Raw genomic sequence first — 23,859 nt, 5'->3', positions numbered from 1 at the left:
GACTAAAACCTAATTATGATAAGTGTACCATATTACGTTTTGGATCTTTAAAAAATACAACTTTTACATTACCCTGCAGTTTCCCTATAAAATGGGCTGACGGTGAAGTAGATATACTTGGTATTCATATCACAAAATATATAAATGAGCTCTCCACAATGAATTTCAATAGAAAACTAGTAAAAATAGACAAGATCCTTCAACCATGGAGAGGTAAATACCTGTCTATGGAAAAATTGCCCTGATTAACTCCTTAGTTAATCTCAGTTTGCTCACTTACTTATGGCGCTGCTACTCCTGATGATTATTTTTTCAAATCATATGAGAAAAACATATTTCGCTTTATCTGGGTTTCTAAACCAGACAAGCTAAAGCGTGCCTATCTATATAAAGAATATGAACTAGATTAGTTGAGATTATTAAATATAAAAGCGCTAATCCTCTCTCTAAAAGCTTCAGTTATACAAAACTTTTACTTGAATCCAAAATGGCCTTTTTTCCTTTGTGCAGATTGATGTCAAATTTTCAATTTAATTTAAAATGAAACCTTTTTCAAAGCATTTCTCTTTTTCAAATGAGGATTGCAGAGCTGGTTAAATTCCAATTTCATCCCCCTGAAAAGATAGCGGGAGGAGGTAAGGAACTGGTTTTGTCTGCCCAATATAAAGGATCAAAACTGGAGGAGGAATAAAAACGGCGTCATCAGGAAAGGGACGGGGGTCTCGGATGGTTGAGGGGGAGATCTTGGAGGGTTGGTGGCCTGGTGGTTGGGAGCTTGGTCCGGTGGCCGATAGATCGCTGGTTCGGGTCCCCGTTTTGACTTGGAGGAAGATCTGTCGACGTGCCCTTGGGCAGGGCGTTAACCCTGGTTGCTTCTGTGGACTGCTCTGATTAGATGACTGAATGTAATGTAAATGTTGAGCCGCTTCACTGCAGGTAGATTGTATGTTTTAATATTCAATAAATAAAAAATACATTATACAAATTGGACCGGATTGTACAGTGTTGTATTGCGGCGTTACAGTATACCTTACAAGGCCCTACTGTACCATAACCTGACTCATGGTAATACTACTTCTCCTCTTCCCTGGCCCTCTGCATTGGCACCTCTAGCGTTCTCAGATGGGCACCTTCATCGGTGTGTACCTGCCCTGCATGCAGAACATCCTGGGAGTCATCCTCTTCCTGCGTCTCACCTGGATCGTTGGCACCGCTGGCATCATGGAGTCCTTCGCTATTGTCGTCATGTGCTGCACCTGTGTGAGTACTTTTCTATAGAACTATGTAAGAGTACTAAGGTGTGAAGAATATAGGTCTACAATACATCTAGTTTGACTATTTACTTTTCTTTCTTTTAGGGAGTTTCAGGTACTATACTGTAGTATTCTCTGTCGATCTTAATCATCTCATTTTTTACTCCCTGAGGAAATTGTATCCATACACCCAACAATGCTAGTATTTTGTATTTTTTCCTCCCTTACAGACCATGCTGACAGCGATATCAATGAGCGCTATTGCAACAAATGGTGTAGTGCCAGGTAATGCCAGTTCAACTTCAACTTATTTTCACCTTGGATAAGAAACCTCAACCTGTGTTTTTATGGAGACGTGGTTATTTAACACTATAGTACTGTCAATGTTTTACCTTGGTGGTTTATTTACTATTAAATGTATTACATATGCTCTATAGATTCTGTGGATACCTTTTTGCTATTTTCTATTCGTTTTACATGGATCTGTTCTCTTGCCCCATGCAGCTGGAGGCTCCTACTACATGATCTCCAGGTCTTTGGGTCCAGAGTTTGGTGGGGCTGTGGGCTTGTGCTTCTACCTGGGCACCACGTTCGCTGGGTCCATGTACATTCTGGGTACCATTGAAATCCTACTGGTAAGGATGAAACAGAATGCCTGGTCATGATATACTGTAGGACATGCACAATGTTTTGAGACAGGAGTTTTTAATGACCACATGACTCTTCCAGGAGTTGTTACCTTGTTATAGCCTATAACAGTGGCCCAGAGTTTTTCCTGGACATGTCACATGGTCAGGCCCAACCAATGTTTCATAAAGCTAGTGTCCTAGCTGACTCCTATTCTTGTTCCAGACGTACATCGTGCCTAACACTGCAGTGTTTGTGGCGGAGAAGAAGGAGGACGAGACGGAGGCCATGCTGAATAACATGCGTGTGTATGGGACCTGCTGTCTGGCACTTATGGCTCTAGTGGTGTTTGTGGGGGTCAAATATGTCAACAAGCTGGCCCTGGTCTTCCTGGCCTGTGTGGTGCTCTCCATCATGGCCATCTACGCTGGAGTCATCAAGACCATCATAGAACCACCAGACTATCCGTGAGTTCGATTTATGCGTTCTAGTTAGTCAATTAAATGCTTGTGCCTGTGTTTGTCTCGTCAGAGTAATAGGCACACTTTATAGGACCATCATCAGTCATCTGATCTTATAGGCCCGATATCAGTGTGACGCATATGAATAGACTCTTTATAGCCGTTAGTGGCCAAAAGGAAAATATTCTTTACACAAGATCTCCTCATAGATGTATGTTTCCTACAGAATCTGTCTCCTGGGGAACCGTTCCTTGCAGAACCACAACTTTGAGAAGTGTATGAAGACGGAGGTGATCAAGAACGTGACGTACACCACCGAGCTGTGGAAGCTGTTCTGTGGCAGCCCCCACCTCAACGCTACCTGTGATGAATATTTTACCCTGAACAACGTGACTGAGATCCAGGGCATCCCAGGCCTGCTCAGCGGGGTCATCAAAGGTCAGCTACAATCCACTGCCTGGGGAACGTTACTACACTGGATAGGCCTGGTGGAGACCTACACAGTACAAATGTTACCAGGCCTTCTACATTCATACTACTAGTTACTCACTTACCATGGTCATACCATCATTTATCATAGTATTATCATGAACAAAGCAAACTGGGAAGACACACACACACACACACACAGGCACATACACACGCTAACACACACGTACATTGTAATGTTGTAATATTATTGTGGTATAGTATTTTGGTATTATACATGTTGTAGGTTAATAATGTGTTATATAATGTACTGTTTTATCAAAAAAATATGGTGACGTAGTTGCTTTAATCTTGTTTGGACCCCAGGAACCATAGCTGCTGCCTTGGCAGAGGCTAATGGGGATCCTTATACAAATTCTTGGTTTGTCTTCTCAACCTGTTGTTTGAATTAGGAAATCAAAGTATATTAGTCTTTTTTTTGTGTGTGTTATTTCTCAATTGACAAAACATTTGGATATCAACAGTTTTTATAGTCTACTATAATGTGTCTCCTCTGTGTCCCCCATAGACAACATGTGGGGTGACTACGGGCCCAGTGGGATGTTGGTTGAGAAGAAGAATCAGTCGTCTGTCCCAGTCCAGGATAACTCCAGAGATATCTACAAGCCTTACATCTTCAATGACATCTCCACCTTCTTCACTCTGCTGGTGGGAATCTACTTCCCCTCTGTCACAGGTTGGTATAGCGACCATATTGGCACCATAGACATAATGTAACTACCATACCATGACATTATTGATTGATTGTCACCCTCATGCAGATTGTTGGGGTGCTACTGTAACTTGAGGTTTGGAAGAACTATGTATTTTTTGATGTCTTCACTATTATTTTACAATGTAAAAATCAAGAAAAACCCTGGAATGAGTAGGTTTGTCCAAACGTTTGACTAGTACGGTTTGTGTGTTTCCATCACAGGAATCATGGCGGGCTCCAACAGATCTGGAGACCTGAGAGATGCCCAGAGATCGATTCCCATCGGTACCATTCTGGCCATAGCAACCACTTCTTTTATTTGTATCCTTGGGGAAGTGTGTGTGTGTGTGTGTGTGTGTGTGTGTGTGTGTGTGTGTGTGTGTGTGTGTGTGTGTGTGTGTGTGTGTGTGTGTGTGTGTGTGTGTGTGTGTGTGTGTGTGTGTGTGTGTGTGTGTGTGTGTGTGTGTGTTACTATCTTAAACACAACTCCCAGACATGACCTGTGTTGTCCTATTTGGTGCCTGTATCGAGGGTGTCGTTTTGAGAGACAAGTAAGTACTATTTAAGCGTTGTTGTGATTATCTTTATAGTGAAAAGCGCTATATAAAATACATATATTATTATTATTCCACAGTTAGTACTTCCAAGTAACTATTATTATTATTTACAAATTGGAAATAGCTGTTATGTCATTATGTAACTTTGATGCGGAAGCCTTTACTGCTCTGTATTATTTCTATATCAAATACCCATCATACACATACCCCCTTGTTGCGCATTTAGAAGGAAAGACCACACGTACACGGACAGCATTGTAAAGAGAACATTGTGTGCCAATAAGTTCAATGTCATGTGATAGGGTGTTCAGCTGTTCTGTCCCAATCAGCCTAAGATTATTACTGGGTTTTTCATTATGTGTACAGTATGTGCTCACATTTATGTCTTTCTTTTGGTCTAGTTCTCTCCTGTACAATACAGTACCTGTGTTTGTATAACATTCAACTGTGTGTATTTCTGCTACAGATTTGGGGACTCGGTTAAGAAGAACTTGGTGATTGGAACTCTGGCATGGCCTTCTCCGTGGGTAATCGTGATTGGCTCCTTCTTCTCCTGCTGTGGGGCAGGGCTGCAGAGCCTCACTGGTGCCCCTCGCCTGTTGCAGGCCATAGCACGCGATGGGATCGTACCCTTTCTGCAGGTAAGAAGGTCCTAGAGACTCTGCCCTTGCTTTTGCATCTCGAAAACAGAAACACGTCAGCTAGTTCTGTCTCTGTCTCTCTAGGTGTTTGGTCATGGTAAAGCCAATGGGGAACCTACCTGGGCCCTCTTGATGACTGTTGGTATCTGTGAGATTGGAATCCTCATTGCATCACTGGATGCTGTTGCCCCCATTCTCTCAATGTGAGTGTTTAGCTCAGTGTGAATAATCTTGCCTCAAAAGCCTGTTGGTCAAAAATAAGTCACTTTTCTTTGTCCTTTCCGTGGGTCTGGGTTGCAGGTTTTTCCTGATGTGTTACCTGTTTGTCAACCTAGCCTGTGCCGTCCAGACACTGCTACGCACTCCCAACTGGAGGCCCAGGTTTAAGTTTTACCACTGGTGAGTTTATTTCTCATACCAAAAGCGCCAAATGCAATTATATTCCATTCTGGACCTTTGGACCCACAAGGAGTGCAGGTTTTGTTGAGAATGGCGCCAGAGGGGATGGCTGGCGTTTTACGTGCTCCTATCCAACTGTGCTATTTTGTTACTTTTTTCGCATATTTTGTTACTTTGTTTTGGTACTTATTTTGTACATGTTGCTGCTACCGTCTCTTATGACCGAAAATACCTTCTAGACATCAGAACAGCAATTACTCACCTCGAACTGGATGAAGATTTCTTCTTTAACGAGTCCGGCGTGAAGGATATACTGCTTTCTTGGGAACAGTTCCGAATCCCCATCATTTGCGTGAAGAAAAGATGGAGAAAAAGGAGGTCGGGCTGCCTTCTGAGAATTCGTAGGCGCGTGAGTAAACCTCCTACCATCCGTTCTATTGGCCAATGTGCAATCATTGGACAACAATGTAGATGATTTACGATCAAGACTATCCTACCAACGGGACATTAAAAACTGTAATATCTTATGTTTCACCAAGTTATGGCTGAACGATGACACGGATAATATAGAGCTGGCAGAATTTTCCATGCATCGGCAGGATGGTAAGACGAGGGGTGGGGATGTGTATCTATTTGTCAATAACAGCTGGTGCGCGATGTCTAATATTAAAGAAATCTCTAGATATTGCACGCCTGAGGTGTGGAGTACCTTATGATACACTGTAGACCACACTATGTACCAAGAGTTTTCATCAATATTATTTGTAGCAGTCTATTTACCACCACAAACCGATGCTGGCTCTAAGACCGCACTCAACAAGATGTATAAGGCCATAAGCAAGCAAGAAAATGCTCATCCAGAAGCGGCACTCCTAGTGGCCGGGGACTTTAATGCAGGGAAACTTAAATCAGTTTTACCTAATTTCTCCTAGCATGTCACATGTGCAACCAGAGGAAAAACAACTATAGACCACCTTTACTCCACACACAGAGACGCATTCAAAGCTCTCCCTTGCCCTCCATTTGGCAAATCTGACCATAATTCTATCCTACTGATTCCTGCTTCCAAGCAAAAACTAAAGCAGGGAGTATCAGTGACTCCCTCAATATGGAAGTGGTCAGATGACGCGGATGCTACGCCACAGGACTGTTTTACTAGCACAGACTGGAATATGTTCCGGGATTCATCCAATGGCATTGAGGAGTATACCGCCTCCATCATCGGCTTCATCAATAAGTGCATCGACGACGTCATCCCCACAGTGACCGTACATACATATCCCAACCAGAATCCATGGATTACAGGCAACATCCGCATCGAGCTAAAGACTAGAGCTGCCACTTTCAAGGAGCGGGACACTAATCTGAATACTTATAGGAAATCCTGCTATGCTCTCAGATGAAGCATCAAACAGGCAAAGCGTCAATACAGGATGAAGATTGAATCCCACTACACCAGGTCTGACGCTCGTCGGATGTGGCAGGGCTTGCAAACTATTACGGACTGCAAAGGGAAACCCAGCTGCAAGCTGCCCAGGGACCCAAGTCTATCAGTCGAGATAAATGCCTTTTATGCTCGCTTCGACGCAAGCAACACTGAAGCATGCATATGAGCACCAGCTGTCCCGGACGACTGTGATAACGCTCTCAGTAGTCGATGTGAGCAAGACATTTAAACAGGTCAACATTCACAAAGCCGCGGGGCCAGACGGATTACCAGGACGTGTACTCAAATCATGCGCGGACCAACTGGAAAGTGTCTGCACTGACATTTTCAACCTCTCCATGACCAAGTTTGTAATACCTACATGTTTCAAGCAGACCACCATAGTCCCTGTGCCCAAGGAAGCGAAAGGTAACCTGCCTAAATGATTACCGCCCCGTAGCACTCACGTCGGTAGCCATGAAGTGCTTTGAAAGGCTGGTCATGGCTCACATCAACAGCATCATCCCGGATACCATAGACCCACTCCAATCCACAGACCGCCCCAACAGATCCACAGATGACGCAATCTCAATCGCACTCGACACTGCCCTTTCCCACCTGGACAAAAGGAACACCTAATGTGAGAATGCTGTTCATTGACTACAGCTCAGCGTTCAACACCATAGTGCCCACAAAGCTCATCACTAAGCTAAGGACCCTGGGACTAAACACCTCCCTCTGCAACTGGATCCTGGACTTCCTGACGGGCCGCCCCCAGGTGGTAAGGGTAGGCAACAACACGTCTGCCACGCTGATCCTCAACATGGGGGCCCCTCAAGGGTTTGTGCTTAGTCCCCTCCTGTACTCCCTGTTAACCCACGACTGCGTGGCCAAACATGACTCCAACACCATCATTAGGTTTGCTGACGACACAACAGTGGTAGGCCTGATTACCGACAACGATGAGACAGCCAATGTGAGCAAGACAAAGGAGCTGATCGTGGACTACAGGAAAAGGTGGGCAGAACAGGCACACATTCTCATCGACGGGGCTGTAGTGGAGCGGGTTGAGAGTTTCAAGTTCCTTGGTGTCCAACAAATCACCAACAAACAAACATGGTCAAAGCACAACAAGACAGTCGTGAAGAGGGCACAACAACACCTTTCCCCCCTCAGGAGACTGAAAAGGTTTGGTATGGGTCCCCAGATCCACAAAAAGTTCTACAGCTGCACCATTGGGGAGCATCCTGACCGGTTGCATTTCTGCCTGGTATGGCAACTGCTAAGGCGTCTGACCATAAGGCGATACAGAGGGTAGTGCGTACGGCCCAGTACATCACTGAGGTCAAGCTTCCTGCCATCCAGGATCTCTATACCAGGCAGTGTCAGAGGAAGGCCCTAAAAATTGTCAGACTCCAGTCACTCAAGTCATAGACTGTTCTCTCTGCTACCGCATGTCAAGCGGTACCAGAGTGCCACATCTACGACCAAAAGGCTCCTTAACAGCTTCTACCCCCTACCCAAAAGACTGCTGAACAATTAATCAAATGTACAAATTACCTCGACTAACCAATGCCCCCGCACATTGACTCGGTACCGGTACCCCCTGTATATAGCCTCGTTATTTTTATTTTGTTACTTTTTATAATTTTTTTCTTTAGTTTATTTGGTAAATATTTTCTTAACTCTTTCTGGAACTGCATTGTTGGTTAAGGGCTTGTAAGTAAGCATTTCACGGTAAGGTCTACAATTATTCAGCGTTTGTGACAAACGAAGTTAGATTTTAATTTTTTTTTCTTCCAAGCACTAACCCACCTGATTCAACCAATCAACTAATCATCAAGCCCTTGATTAATTAAATCAGGTGTGTTAGTGTTGGTATGGAATAAAAGTAGGTGTCCAAGAAATATCAGGACTAAGGAACACTGACCTAATGCCTATCCAAAAACTAAGCCCCTGTTGTCCTGTTCTCTGGTACCTGCAGGACTCTGTCATTCTTGGGGATGAGTCTCTGTCTCTCCCTCATGTTCATCTCCTCCTGGTACTATGCCCTGGTAGCCATGTCCATCGCAGGATGCATCTATAAGTACATTGAGTACAGAGGGTAAGAGTTTGGTTTCCCAATTACAGCTCAATAACATTGTACTGTATTGTAATTACATTGGTTGTGGTACTTAAATGTGTGACACTCAGCTTTTATGTAGTGTGGCTGTTCCCCACACAATACAATATAACACCGTATCATACATCTCTACACGTGTCCCACCCTTTCTTTAACCCATGTTCTGGACTGTGTGTTATAATTGGCTTCAGTTACAGTTTGGTGCATTGCATTGGTTTCAGTTTGGTTTATTGCTTTTGTGACCTAATGTGTGAGATCTCTGAATCCTATAGTGTTCCTGCCTTTTTTAACCCACTCTCTGAACTCAGGGGCTCCCGAGTGGCGACGCATTCTAAGGCACTGCATCTCAGTGCTAGAGGTGTCACTACAGACCCTGGTTCGATCCCGGGCTGTATCACAAGTGGCCATGATCGGGAGTCCCATAGGGCAGCGCACAATTCGCTAGCGGAACACCGCTCCAATATCCAATGATAGGGCGTGGCGCGAATTACAAAGTCCTCAAAAATCCCCAAACTTCTATTTTTCAAACATATAACTATTTTACACCATTTTAAAGACAAGACTCTTCTTTATCTAACCACATTGTCCGATTTCAAAAGGGCTTTACAACGAAAGCAAAACATTAGATTATGTCAGGAGAGTACCCAGCCAGAAATAATCACACCCATTTTTCAAGCTAGCATATAATGTCACCAAAACCACAGCTAAATGCAGCACTAACCGTTTGATGATCTTCATCAGATGACACTCCTAGGACATTATGTTATACAATACATGCATGTTTTGTTCAATCAAGTTCATATTTATATCAAAAACCAGCTTTTTACATTAGCATGTGACGTTCAGAACTAGCATACCCACCGAACACTTCCGGTGAATTTACTAAATTACTCACGATAAATGTTCACAAAAAACATAACAATTATTTTAAGAATTATAGATACAGAACTCCTTTATGCAATCGCTATGTCCGATTTTAAAATAGCTTTTCGGTGAAAGCACATTTTGCAATATTCTGAGTAGATAGCCCGGCCATCACAGGCTAGCTATTTTGACACCCACCAAGTTTGGCACTCACCAAACTCAGATTTACTATAAGAAAAATTGGATTACCTTTGCTGTTCTTTGTCAGAATGCACTCCCAGGACTTCTACTTCAACAACAAATGTTGGTTTGGTTCCAAATAATCCATAGTTATATCCAAATAGCGGCGTTTTGTTCTTGCGTTCAAGACACTATCCGAAGGGTGACGCGCCGGCGCGTATCGTGACAAAAAAATTCAAAATATTCCATTACCGTACTTCGAAGCATGTCAAACGCTGTTTAAAATCAATTTTTATGCGATTTTTCTCGTAAAATAGCGATAATATTCCGACCGGGCGACGTTGTTTTCGTTCAAAGACTGAAAATGTAAAATGGACTCTTCACGTGCACGCGCGAGCCCGTTTCATTGTTCTCGGATCGACCACTATCCAAATGCGCTACTGTTTTTCAGCCAGGGACTGCAGAGTCATCATTCAACGTTCTGGCGCCTTCTGAGAGTCTATGGGAGTCTTAGAAAATGTCACGTTACAGCAGAGATCCTCTGTTTTCGATAAAGAGGCTATAGAAGGCCAAGAAATGGTCAGAGAGGGCACTTCCCATGTAGAATCTTCTCAGGTTTTGGCCTGCCATATGAGTTCTGTTATACTCACAGACACCATTCAAACAGTTTTAGAAACTTTAGGGTGTTTTCTAATTATATGCATATTCTACTTTCTGGGCAGGAGTAATAACCAGATTAAATCGGGTACGTTTTTTATCCGGACGTGAAAATACTGCCCCCTATCCTAAACAGGTTAACTTACTTGCCTAGTTCTATAAAGGTTAAACAAAATGTATAATTTAACTCTCTTTCCTCTCAGGGCAGAGAAGGAGTGGGGAGACGGGATCAGAGGTCTGTCCCTGAACGCTGCTCGCTACGCTCTGATCCGCCTGGAGGAGGTGCCAACACACACTAAGAACTGGAGGTGAGAGGCCGAGAACCGTGTAGAGCGTAGGGTGGCGATGACTCCTTGGCCAATGTACAGTCGTGGCCAAAAGTTTTGAGAATGACACATTAATTTTCACACAGTCTGCTGCCTCAGTTTGTATGATGGCAATTTGCATATACTCCAGAATGTTATGAAGAGTGATCAGATGAATTGCAATTAATTGCAAAGTCCCTCTTTGCCATGCAAATGAACTGAATCCCCCCCAAAAAAAATTCCACTGCATTTCAGCCCTGCCACAAAAGGACCGGCTGACATCATGTCAGTGATTCTCTCGTTAACACAGGTGTGAGTGTTGATGAGGACAAGGCTGGAGATCACTCTGTCATGCTGATTGAGTTCGAATAACAGACTGGAAGCTTCAAAAGGAGGGTGGTGCTTGGAATCATTGTTATTCCTCTGTTAAACATGGTTACCTGCAAGGAAACACGTTCCGTCATCATTGCTTTGCACAAAAAGGGCTTCACAGGCAAGGATATTGCTGCCAGTAAGATTGCACCTAAATCAACCATTTATCGGATCATCAAGAACTTGAAGGAGAGCGGTTCAAATGTTGTGATGAAGGCTTCAGGGTGCCCAAGAAAGTCCAGCAAGCGCCAGGACCGTCTCCTAAAGTTGATTCAGCTGCGGGATTGGGGCACCACCAGTACAGAGCTTGCTCAGGAATGGCAGCAGGCAAGTGTGTGGGCATCTGCACGCACAGTGAAGCGAAAACTTCTGTAGGATGGCCTGGTGTCAGGAAGGACAGGAAAGAAGCCACTTCTCTCCAGAAAAAAACATCAGGGACAGACTGATATTCTGCAAAAGGTACAGGGATTGGACTGCTGAGGACTGGGGTAAAGTCATTTTCTCTGATGAATCCCCTTTCCGATTGTTTGGGGCATCTGGAAAAAATCTTGTCCGGAGAAGACAAGGTGAGTGCTACCATCAGTCCTGTGTCATGCCAACAGTAAAGCATCCTGAGACCATTAATGTGTGGGGCTGCTTCTCAGCCAAGGGAGTGCGCTCACTCACAATTTTGCCTAAGAACACAGCCATGAATGAAGAATGGTACCAACACATCCTCAGAGAGCAACTTCTCCCAACTTGCCAGGAACAGTTTGGTGACAAACAATGCCATTTTCAGCATGATGGAGCACCTTGTCAAAAGGCAAAAGTGATAACTAAGTGGCTCGCGGAACAAAACATCGATATTTTGGGTCCATGGCCAGGAAACTCCCCAGACCTTAATCCCATTGAGAACTTGTGGTCAATCCTCAAGAGGCGGTTGGACAAACAAAAACCCCCAAATTCTGACAAACTCCAAGCATTGATTATGCAAGAATGGGCTGCCATCAGTCAGGATGTGGCCCAGAGGTTAATTGACAGCATGTCAGGGCCGATTGCAGAGGTCTTGAAAAAGATGGGTCAACACTGTAAATATTGAGTCTTTGCATCAACTTCGCATAATTGTCAATAAAAGCCTTTGACACCTATGAAATGCTTGTAATTATACTTCAGTATTCCATAGTAACATCTGACAAAAATATCTAAAGACACTGAAGCAGCAAACTTAGTGGAAATTAATATTTGTCTCCTTCTCAAAAATGTTGGCCACGACTGTAGAGTGATGATAAAACCCTTCCTCTTCGAAGAGTCATGAAATTTTGTCAGACAGTTATTGTCATGCAAAAGACTGCCGGTCTCACTGTAATTGACCGAAAATGTACATTAACACGTTTAGCATCTCCTGGCCTCCATGGACACAAGCTGCTGACCTACACCTTTGGAACATTTAAAAAAAAAAAGTCAAATAAATGTAATGTAAGTTACACCATCGCAATGAATCCATTTATTTTAATTGGGTCCAAACGAACATTATGATATGAAGAAAATGTATTTCAGAAGAACAGAATATGAGTTGGCCTACTGTAGGCATGTGTTATCTGGCTATGCTCCATGCCATAGGCATTTACAGAAAATGGCGCCGGAAGAAATGGCAGCAGCTTTACGGGCACCCAACCAATTGTGCTATTATGTGTTTTTTTTGTTGCCGTTATTTGTAACTTGTTTTTGTACATAATGTTTCTGCAACCGTATCTTACGGCAAAAAAGAGCTTCTGGATATCAGGACAGCGATCACTCACCTTGGATTAGACAGATTTTTTTCTTCAACAAGCAGGACGCACAAGACATTCTCCTAACACCCGACAAGGCCAACATCCCAGTTATTTGCAAGAGGAAGAGATGCTGGTACAGAGGACACAGAGCGGGATGCCTCGTGAGGATCTGCAGAAGGCGAGTGGGAAAGCTGCCGTTACCGTCAATATTACTCGCCAACGTGCAATCATTGGACAATAAATTAGACAAGGTACGATCACGAATATCCTACCGACGAAACATTAAAAACTGTAATATTCTATGTTTCACGGAATCGTGGCTGAATGACGACATGGATATTCAGCTAGCGGGATATACACTGCACCGGCAAGATAGAACAGCACATTCCGGTAAGACGAGGGGGGGCAGTCTTTGCATATTTGTAAACAACAGGTGGTGCACGAAATCTAAGGAAGTCTCTAGATGTTGCTCGCCTGAAGTAGAGTATATTGTGATAAATTGCAGGCTACACTACTTGCCTAGAGTTTTCAGCTAAACTTTTTGTGGCTGTTTATTTACCACCACAGACGTATGCTGGCACTAAGACAGCACTCAGTCAGCTGTATAAGGAAATAAGCAAACAGGAAACCACTCACCCAGAGGCGGCGCTCCTAGTGGCTGGAGACTTTAATGCAGGGAAACTTAAATCAGTTTTACCAAATTTCTGTCAACATGTTAAATGGGCAACCAGAGGGGAAAACATTCTAGATCACCTGTACTCCACACACAGAGACGCATACAAAGCTCTCCCTCGCCCTCCATTTGGTAAATCCAACCACAACTCTATCCTCCTGATTCCTGCTTACAAGCAAAAATTAAAGCAGGAAGCACCAGTGACTCGGTCTATAAAAAAGTGGTCAGATGAAGCCGATGCTAAACTACAGGACTGTTTTGCTATCACAGACTGGAACATGTTCCGGTATTCTTCCGATGGCATTGAGGAGTACACCACATCAGTCACTGGCTTTATCAATAAGTGTATCGAGGACGTCGTCCCCACAGTGACTGTACGTACATACCCCAACCAGAAGCCATGGATTACAGGCAACATTCGCACTGAGCTGAAGGGTAGAGCTGCCGCTTTCAAGGTGCGGCAGCCCGGAAGCTGATAAGAAATTCTGCTATGCCCTGCGACGAGCCATCAAACAGGCAAAGCGTCAATACAGGATGAAGATTGAATCCTACTACACCAGCACTGATGCTCGTCGGATGTGGCAGGACTTGCAAAGTATTACAGACTACAAAGGGACACACAGCCGAGAGCTGACCAGTAACACGAGCCTACCAGATGAGCTAAATCACTTCTATGCTCGCTTCGAGGCATGCATGAGAGCATCAGCTGTTCCGGACGACTGTGTGATCACGCTCTCCGTAGCCGACGTGAGTAAGACCTTTAAACAGTTAAACAGTCACAAGGCTGATGGGCCAGACGGATTACCAGGACGTGTGCTCTGGGCATGTGCTGACCAACTGGCAGGTGTCTTCACTGACATTTTCAACATGTCCCTGATTGAGTCTGTAATACCAACATGTTTCAAGCAGACCACCCAAGAACACGAAGGCAACCTGCCTAAGTGACTACAGGCCCGTAGCACTCACGTCCATAGCCATGAAGTGATTTGAAAGATTGGTAATGGCTCACATCAACACCATTATCCCAGAAACCCTAGACCCACTCCAATTTGCATACCGCCCAAACAGATCCATAGATGATGCAATCTCTATTGCACTCCACACTGCCCTTTCCCACCTGGACAAAAGGAACACCTATGTGCGAATGCTGTTCATTGACTACAGCTCAGCATTCAACACCATAATGCCCTCGAAGCTCATCACTAAGCTAAGGATCCTGGGACTAAACATCTCCCTCTGCAACTGGATCCTGGACTTCCTGATGGGCCGCCCCCAGGTGGTGAGGGTAGGTAGCAACACCTCTGCCACGCTGATCCTCAACACTGGAGCCCCCCAGGGGTGCGTGCTCAGTCCCCTCCTGTACTCCCTGTTCACCCACGACTGCATGGCCAGGCATGACTCCAACACCATCATTAAGTTTGCTGACGACACAACAGTGGTTGGCCTGATCACCAATAACGACGAGACAGCCTATAGGGAGGAGGTCAGAGACCTGGCTGGGTGGTGCCAGAATAACAACCTACCCCTTAACGTGACCAAGACTAAGGAGATGATTGTGGACTACAGGAAAAGGAGGACCGAGCACGCCCCCATTCTCACTGACGGGGCTGTAGTGGAGCAGGTTGAGAGCTTCAAGTTCCTTGGTGTCCACATTACCAACTAACTAGAATGGTCCAAACACACCAGGACCGTCATGAAGAGGGCACGACAAAGCCTATTCCCCCCTCAGGAAACTAAAAAGATTTGGCATGGGTCCTGAGATCCTCAAAGGTTCTACAGCTGCAACATCGAGAGCATCCTGACTGGTTGCATCACTGCCTGGCACGGCAACTGCTCGGCCTCCGACCGCAAGGCTCTATAGAGGGTAGTGTGTACGGCCCAGTACATCACTGGGGCTAAGCTGCCTGCCATCCAGGAACTCTACACCAGACGGTGTCAGAGGAAAGGTCCTAAAAAGACCCCAGCCACCCCAGTCATAGACTGTTCTCTCTGATACCGCATGGCAAGCGGTACCGGAGTGCCAAGTCTCGGACAAAAAGGCTTCTCAACAGTTTTTCCCTCCAAGCCATCAGACTCCTAAACAGTTAATCAAATGGCTACCTGGACTATTTGCATTGTGTGCCCCCCCCCCAACCCCTCTTTTACACTGCTGCTACTCTCTGTTTTATTATATATGCATAGTCACTTTAACTATACATGCATCTACATACTACCTCAATTGGCCCAACCAACCAGTGCTCCCGCACATTGGCTAACAGGGCTATCTGCATTGTGTCCTACCACCCACCACACGCCAACCCCTCTCTTACGCTACTGATGCTCTCTGTTCATCATAAAATCATAGTCACTTTAACCATATCTACATGTACATACTACCTCAATCAGCCTGACTAACCGGTGTCTGTATCTAGCCTTGCTACTTTTATAGCTTCGCTACTGTATATAGCGTCGCTACTGTTATTTTTCACTGTCTTTTTTTAAAACTTTTTATTTCTTTACTTACCTATTGTTCACCTAATACCTTTGTTGCACTATTGGTTAGAGCCTGTAAGTAAGCATTTCACTGTAAGGTCTACACCTGTTGTATTCGACGCACGTGACAGATAAACATTGATTTGATTTGTAGGCTTGTTCATTTAGCTGAAAAGATATGCTTATAAGTCCTGTGCCATTATTTTATATGATTTTATAGTAAGAAAAATATAATCTAACTTAGCTGAGTAAAATAGAAAGGATATTTTTCCCATTACAGAGCGAGTGAACATTTGAAGTGGCTATGTTGAGCATAAAAGGGATCATTTGAAACAGGTTATATATGCAAGATTTTAGAGTTATTTGGCAGCTTTAGTTGTGAAAGATACAAGAATGGCTTCGAAATCAAAACATAGGGGTGCATTGTCAGTTTGAAGACTGTACAATCTAGTGTAGATCTGATGCACAATACACACAGTTGTCTTGATGTTCTGTCTGGTGACCTAGTTTAGGGACTTTTCCTGATGCCTATCTATTGACATATACTGAATGTACTTTACCTTATCTCTCCCCCCAGGCCTCAGCTACTGGTGCTACTGAAGTTGGATTCAGACCTGGGGGTGAAACACCCTCGTCTGCTGTCCTTCACCACCCAGCTGAAGGCAGGGAAAGGCCTGACCATCGTCAGCTCTGTGCTGGAGGGCACCTACATGACCCTGGGAGCCGAGGCCAAGAGCGCAGAGCAGGTGAGACTGAGACACTCATATCACATGATCATGGCGGCAGGGAATTCGTATCCATTGTTGGGATTTGTTACTTGGGAAAGTAATATATTACATATTACTCCTTACTTTCAAAGTAACACGTTACTCTGCACAAAGTCATTTTCATAAAGTAACGCGTTACTTTGAAAGTAAGGAGTAATATGTACTATATTTATGAAAATGACTTTGTGCAGAGTAATGCGTTATATTACTTTTGCATTACTTTCTTTCACAAACACCCTCAAATGAATCTTGGCAACGAGACATGTTGGTCAGCCTTCAATTTAATAATGTAGAAGAGGATACAATACTAATGATATGACAGACACAAAATCCTATTTTTTATTCTTTAAAACTAGAATAGCTGGGCCTCGACAAATTCGAATTGACCAATGCTGCAGGCGTCTATTTTAAGTCTAAGTCCATTTAATATACACCATCACAAAGAAATCTATTATTATTTCCATTTAGGCAGGCCTTAAAAAACATTATGCAACAAATAAAATGTATTTCAAAAGAATAGAATAGCATATTTTTTGAATTATGTTACTGTGCTTAGTAGCCTAGGCTATATGGCTATGCGGCGTGAAATCAAATCAACTATAGCATAGTTCATTTGTTTATGTAAAAGACAATACACTCTTTTTCCATTGCCCTTATTGCAGTCAGTCACATACAGTTAGGTCCATAATTATTGGCAACCTTGATAAATATGAGCAAAAAAGACTGCGTAAAATAAATACAAGTACTGAGTGATATTCTATGCTCAAAATAATTGGTATATTATTTTATACTAATACAATTGCTCAGAAAGATTTTGTTTTAATTATTTTTTAAACAATCTCGAAAGATAACAGTCAAAATGATTGTCACCCCTGTTTTCCATACTCTAGCACCCTCCCCTTGCGAGGATAACATCACTGGACATACATACATACATACATACATACATACATACATACATACATACATACATACATACATACATACTAGGGATGCACGATATATCAGTGAACATATCGGAATTGGCCGATATTAGCTAAAAATGCCAACATTGGTATCGGCCCGTTAGTTTAACGGGACGATAGTTTAACGCCCGATGTCAAAAGTGAACCTGGATGTTCCACAGTGCTACTGGCAAAATATTCTGTGGACAGATGAGACTACAGTTGAGTTGTTTGGAAGGAACACACAACACTATGTGTGGAGAAAAAAAGGCACAGCACACCAACATCAAAACCTCAACCCAACTGTATGGTGCAGGGAGCATCATGGTTTGGGGCTGCTTTGCTGCTGCAGGGCCTGGACAGCTTGCTATCATCGACGGAAAAATGAAATCCCAAGTTTATCAAGAGAATGTAAAGCTATCTGTCCGCCAATTGAAGCTCAACAGAAGTTGAGTGATGCAACAGGACAACGACCCAAAACACAGAAGTAAATCAAGAACAGAATGGCTTCAACAGAAGCAAATACGATTACTGGAGAGTCCTGACCTCGGCCCGATTGAGATGCTGTGGCATGACCTCAATAGAACAGTTCACACCAGACATCCCAAGAATATTGCTGAACTGAAACAGTTTTGTAAAGAGGAATGGTCCAAAATTCCTCCTGACCTTTGTGCAGGTCGGATCTGCAACTACAGAAAACGCTTGGTTGAGGTTATTGCTGCCAAAGGAGAGTCAACCAGTTATTAAATCCAAGGGTTCACATACTTTTTTCACCCTGCCCTGTGAATGTTTACACAGTGTGTTCAATAAAGACATGAAAACGTATAATTGTTTGTGTGTTATTAGTTTAAGCAGACTGTGTTTGTTTATTGTTGTGACCTAGATGAGTCAGATCATTTTATGACCAATTTATGCAGAAATCCAGGTATTTCCAAAGGGTTCACTCACTTTTTCTTACCTCTGTATTCTTGCATCAAATGTTTCACCCACTATCGGTATTTTGCAAGTGTATTTCTGGAAACTGTATTTATTTTCACTTTCCCATCAATTCATCCTCCTCTTCACTCTTTCATTATATTTTCTCCTGATGTTTGCTTGTCTTTTCTTGGTGCAGAACGTCAAGTCGGTCATGCACGCGGAGCGTACCAAAGGTTTCTGCCACGTGGTGGTGTCCTCTAACCTGCGGGATGGTTTCTCCCACCTGATCCAGTCGGCAGGGCTGGGGGGCATGAAACACAACGCCGTTCTCATGGCCTGGCCTGGGGGCTGGAAACAGGCTGAGGACTCCTACCCCTGGAAGAACTTCATTGGTACACACACCATACTCTAGTATCCTCCACAGTATACACCATCGTTTGCTATACTAGTCTACAGTAGATTTTAAGTAGAATCAAGTATGTCATACTAAGTAGCCTCTTGTGACGACATCCACATACATTTGAAAAATTAAGCTAGCTTAGCTACTTATTGAGATTTGGTTTTAGGTTCTGAGAACATTTTTGTATGTTTATGGGCAGGGTTAAGAGTTTTTCCTGACCAAATGACTTGACCAGAGTCAGTCAAAACTGTGGGGCCTAATTATATGGGTTTCTTGCACTGATAACAATATAAGCAGTACAGTAAATATCCTCCTTATCCCACAGAGACAGTGAGAGAGACTACGTCAGCCCATCAGGCCCTGCTGGTTGCTAAGAACATTGACAAGTTCCCCTGCAACCAGGACCGTCTGGGGGAGGGCACCATAGACGTGTGGTGGATTGTTCATGATGGAGGTCTTCTCATGCTGCTGCCTTTCTTACTGCGCCAACACAAGGTATTGTGGCATTGGCACCATATGCCTTTGGGTACTGTATACTGTTGCTTTGTAAAAAAAGAAGAACAATTATATACGCACTACATTCTAATAATGGCCAGATAAAAAAAATGGTTAATTGCAAGGGGCCATTAAACAATTTCCACAACTGATAATGGACTGAAGCACTATAGCATTTAGAACAGTTTACAGACGCGCATAGTTTCTTTCCTTTTTTTCTATCTCTCTGTTCCTTGTCCGCCCCAGGTGTGGAGGAAGTGTAAGATGCGTATCTTCACAGTGGCTCAGATGGATGACAACAGTATTCAGATGAAGAAGGACCTGCAGATGTTCCTGTATCACCTCCGTCTCAACGCTGTAGTGGAGGTGGTGGAGATGGTAAGCAGCTGCACTCACACTTAATCATACCTGCTATAGTATTAATAAGAAACCATTTGTCAAGGGTTTTGCCCCTTTTTTTTGCCAGTTTCTTTGCATTTCTGTCCTCAGCACGATAGTGACATTGCAGCCTTCACCTATGAGAAGACCCTGGTGATGGAGCAGCGCTCTCAGATGCTGAAACAGATGCAGCTGTCCAGAACCGAGCGAGAGAGAGAGGTAATGTGATGCTCAACTCTGTCAGGTTCTGTTTAACCCACAGGAGGTTGGTGGTACCTTAATTGGGGAGGACGGGTTCATAGTAGTGGCTGGAATGGAATCAATGGAATGGTATAGTGTGTTTGATACCATTCCATTTACTCCATTCCAGTGTGCAGCATTTTCCATTATTATGAGCCGTCCTCCCCTCAGCAGCCTCTTGTGGTGTAACCAGTTGATTCAATAGAGGACAACAAAAAGGAAACGCCGGAACACTGCAGCTCACGCTCCCGGGTGATTTTATATGGAACAACATTTCGACCCTGCATCAGGCATCCATATCCAGGTGGGGGTGGAAGGTCCTATATGTAGGGGCAGTACTCAGTGACATCACTTAATGAAACGGGAGGTAAAATTAAATAACATAGGTTCACAATATTAACATTCAATGTATCAAAATACATGATCATACACAAGGAAGGTGATCAGTATTTACAGTAAAATATGGTACACACACAAAATATGTGTATATTGTGTGTATGTATATATATATATATATATATATATATATATATATATATATATATATATATATATATATTCAATTAGGATAAGAAACACAATATGTACATTTTGAAACTAAAGGGTTTAAGTCAAAACATTGTTGTAAATAAAATCACCTGGGAGCATGAGCAGCAGTGTGCAGCATTTTCCTTTTTATTTTCCATGAGTTTGCCTACAACTCCAGCACCTGCAGAAAGTACCTGGATGTGCATATGCTCTTCAGCTTTTGTACAATAGTGGATAAAACATAATTATATTGACAAGCAAACACTTGGTCACTGCTTTGAATGTTGACAGTAGGCCTATGCACAGTGTTTAAATCAAAGATGGGGACAAAGGTTGCACTTCACACACGGGATAGATTATATTTGTGTTCCTTCCTGTTACAGTAGTTCTTAACTTCCTTGTTGTTTGTGGCTCGTAATATGGACCGACTGTTGTGACATTTTGGCCTGTCCTGATTTCCTGCTGCTGTGTTGGATGTTCTGGGCTCGCATCGGGTTGGGCTTCAGATTCAGAGCATCACAGACGACTCGCGTAACTCCATCGAGAAGAGGAAGTCATCCGTGGTGGAGACACTACAGGCCTCAAACACACTACAGGTCCCAAGCCTGTCCAAATCCATGGACATACAGGAGGATGAGGAGGTAGCCCAGCAGCCATGTGATGTGTCTGCCTCAGAACCATCCCATAAACATCCCATAAGCATCTCCCTTCCCTCTCCACCCTCTAGCCCATCCTCATGCCTGTATCTGACATGGACAGAGCCACAGCTATTAAGTCTTTTTTTAAATAGCTGTGATTTGTCAGTTCTTGAGGAAATCTTAAGGAATGACTAAGGTGTTCCAGTAAAAGCGTACCCCAATACTGTATGAGTTTCTGGAAGCAGCGCCCTCAAGCGTTACTCTGAATGAATATGGCTGTGGGAAAAGAATGAAAGAGAACTGAATTATAGGATTTCTATGGCTGTGGTCCTCTTGTGTCCTTGTCACCCTACTCCTGCATCCACTTACCTGAGAGTTATCGGCTCAGTAACTTTGTAGCAAGTATTACACTTAGATATTTTTACAAAGATCTTCTTAGAACCAAAAACTTACAACGTTCTTGGTACGCTGGCAAAACCGCCAACCCCAAACCTCCAACTTGAACTTGGAGTAGAAATGTAATCCCATTTTTCCTAATCGTTTCCATCATTTCCATTTTTCAACTTCACTTCACTTATTTGTAGTATGTTTTATTACTATTGTTTGCTATAGTACACTTTATTTTGTTTCTATGTCATGTATTGTTTTTATGGAGCCTTGTTATTTTAACGTTGAAGCATTGAAATGTACAGTAATATTTCATGCCTTTTCCATGGAGTAGACAGATGAACGAATGCAATCATGAGAATATCATCCATAATCCATTTTGGATCTATTGCTTGGATTAACATTATCATTCTTGCCGATAATGCGTTCTGCATAGTCTCCATTCTATAGTTGTGCCAGCCTCCTGATCCTATCTGACGGGAGGCACCGCTTTCTTTAGCATCCTGCCTGGGTCTGTAGTGACACAAGTGTTATCCTCCAGGCTCAGCTGATCACTAAACTGGGCACTAAGTCCCACGCCAACCTCAGTGACACAGCTACCGCTACGCCCGACCACCATGTCCACATGACCTGGACCAAAGACAAGCTGATCGCCGAGAAGAACCGTAAACGTGGCGAGCCGAACGTGGGCGTGAAGGACCTCTTCAATATGAAACCGTAAGTATCTCCCCTAGAGGCCCAAGGCTCACACTGCAGTACACTGTCAGACATACCCCTTTCACACTACTGAGCCGAACTGAGTCTTGCTGTTCTGTACTGGCCTGGTTATGGTAGTGTGAAAATGGTATTAGCACTGTCAACAGAAACTACGCAATCCATAGATGCACCTGCCTAGTGCACATATAGAATAATGGCTACAATAGCTACAGTACAGTTACATACTTAAAATATCTAGACAGAGTATGATGTACCTTGACTTGAACTATACTCTGTTCTCAGGATGTTCAGACTAGTCTGTATTCCATCATTGATGCCCTGTTCTCCCTATTTGTGTCTGAAATGTGTGATTAACCATGGTGAGGTGTGTGTGTGTGTGTGTGTGTGTGTGTGTGTGTGTGTGTGTGTGATATATATATATAAACATACCTAAGTCGTTCTATGTTTTGTTTTGTTTCCTCTCTTCTAGTGAGTGGGAGAGTCTGTAAGTCAAGTTTCCCTTAGTCTTAAGTATGTGTGTGTGATCCTTTTTTCCCCCTCATGTCGTGACCTTATAGTTTTTCTTAGAGAGACGAGGGGTGTGTGACGAGGGGTGTGTCTTTCTTCACTTCTCTCCTCCTCTTCTAACAGCATGTATGGTACTCTCTGTTGATTTACGTGGAAAAGATAATTCACTTAGCATGTGTGACCTTGCCTAACTTGCCTAGACTATTTTATATATGCTTATAATGGTAAGCATATATACAGTACCAGTCAAAAGTTTGGACACACCTAGTCATTCAAAGGTTTCTTTATTTTTACTATTTTCTACATTGTAGAATAATAGTGAAGACATCAAAACTATGAAATAACACATGGAATCATGTAGTAACCAAACAAATCTAAATATATTTTATATTTGAGATTCTTCAAAGTAGCCATCCTTTGCCTTGATGAAAACTTTGCACACTCTTGGCATTCTCTGAACTAGATTGTTAGAAATGCATTCCTCATGAGTCTTGAAGGAGTTCCCACATATGCAGAGCGCTGGGCGCCCCCGCGGTCCCCCCCCCCGGGGAGGTCGGGTGTGGGAGGCCAGGTCATCTGATGCAGCACTCCATCCCTCTCCTTCTTGGTCAGATAGCCCTTACACAGTCTGGAGGTGTGTTTTGGGTCATTGTCCTGTTGAAAAACAAATAATAGTACCACTGAGCGCAAACCAGATGGGATGGCGTATCGCTGCAGAGTGCTGTGGTAGCCATGCTGGTTAAGTGTGCCTTGAATTCTAAATAAATCACTGACGCTGTCACCAGCAAAGCACCATCATACCACCTCCTCCATGCTTCACATGGAACCACACATGCAGAGATTATCCATTCACCTACTCTGTGTCTCACAAGGACACGGCGGTTGGAACCAAAAATCTCAAATTTGGACTCATCAGACCAAAGGACAGATTTCCACCAGTCTAATGTCCATTGCTCGTGTTTCTCTGCCCAAGCAAGTCTTTCTTTTTATTGGTGTC

General features: G+C 43.4%; 1 protein-coding gene across 3 annotated transcripts in view; it reads left to right on the top strand.

Annotated features, from left to right (window-relative positions):
* The window catches only part of LOC106599281 (solute carrier family 12 member 7), a 101,256-nt gene that overhangs the window by 64,032 nt on the left and 13,365 nt on the right, over window positions 1-23,859 (top strand). For 2 of the 3 annotated variants that reach the window (XM_014190430.3, XM_045714692.2), the window contains exons 4-24: window positions 1,114-1,260; window positions 1,484-1,538; window positions 1,758-1,888; window positions 2,106-2,347; window positions 2,568-2,779; window positions 3,339-3,506; window positions 3,747-3,845; window positions 4,018-4,075; window positions 4,548-4,722; window positions 4,807-4,925; window positions 5,023-5,121; window positions 8,532-8,651; window positions 10,574-10,678; window positions 16,521-16,689; window positions 18,769-18,964; window positions 19,298-19,467; window positions 19,714-19,845; window positions 19,957-20,064; window positions 21,120-21,254; window positions 22,180-22,355; window positions 22,825-22,839. In XM_014190430.3, coding sequence (XP_014045905.1) covers window positions 1,114-1,260; window positions 1,484-1,538; window positions 1,758-1,888; window positions 2,106-2,347; window positions 2,568-2,779; window positions 3,339-3,506; window positions 3,747-3,845; window positions 4,018-4,075; window positions 4,548-4,722; window positions 4,807-4,925; window positions 5,023-5,121; window positions 8,532-8,651; window positions 10,574-10,678; window positions 16,521-16,689; window positions 18,769-18,964; window positions 19,298-19,467; window positions 19,714-19,845; window positions 19,957-20,064; window positions 21,120-21,254; window positions 22,180-22,355; window positions 22,825-22,839 — 2,831 coding nt within the window. The remainder of the gene's footprint in view (window positions 1-1,113; window positions 1,261-1,483; window positions 1,539-1,757; window positions 1,889-2,105; window positions 2,348-2,567; window positions 2,780-3,338; window positions 3,507-3,746; window positions 3,846-4,017; window positions 4,076-4,547; window positions 4,723-4,806; window positions 4,926-5,022; window positions 5,122-8,531; window positions 8,652-10,573; window positions 10,679-16,520; window positions 16,690-18,768; window positions 18,965-19,297; window positions 19,468-19,713; window positions 19,846-19,956; window positions 20,065-21,119; window positions 21,255-22,179; window positions 22,356-22,824; window positions 22,840-23,859) is intronic. The other variant, XM_014190432.3, reaches the window with a different exon arrangement.

The sequence above is a fragment of the Salmo salar genome, chromosome 03 (genome assembly GCF_965601325.2).
Source record: "Salmo salar chromosome 03, fSalSal1, whole genome shotgun sequence".
In the NCBI taxonomy this organism is placed as follows: Eukaryota; Metazoa; Chordata; class Actinopteri; order Salmoniformes; family Salmonidae; genus Salmo; species Salmo salar.
This window is presented reverse-complemented; position numbering and strand designations above follow the sequence as displayed.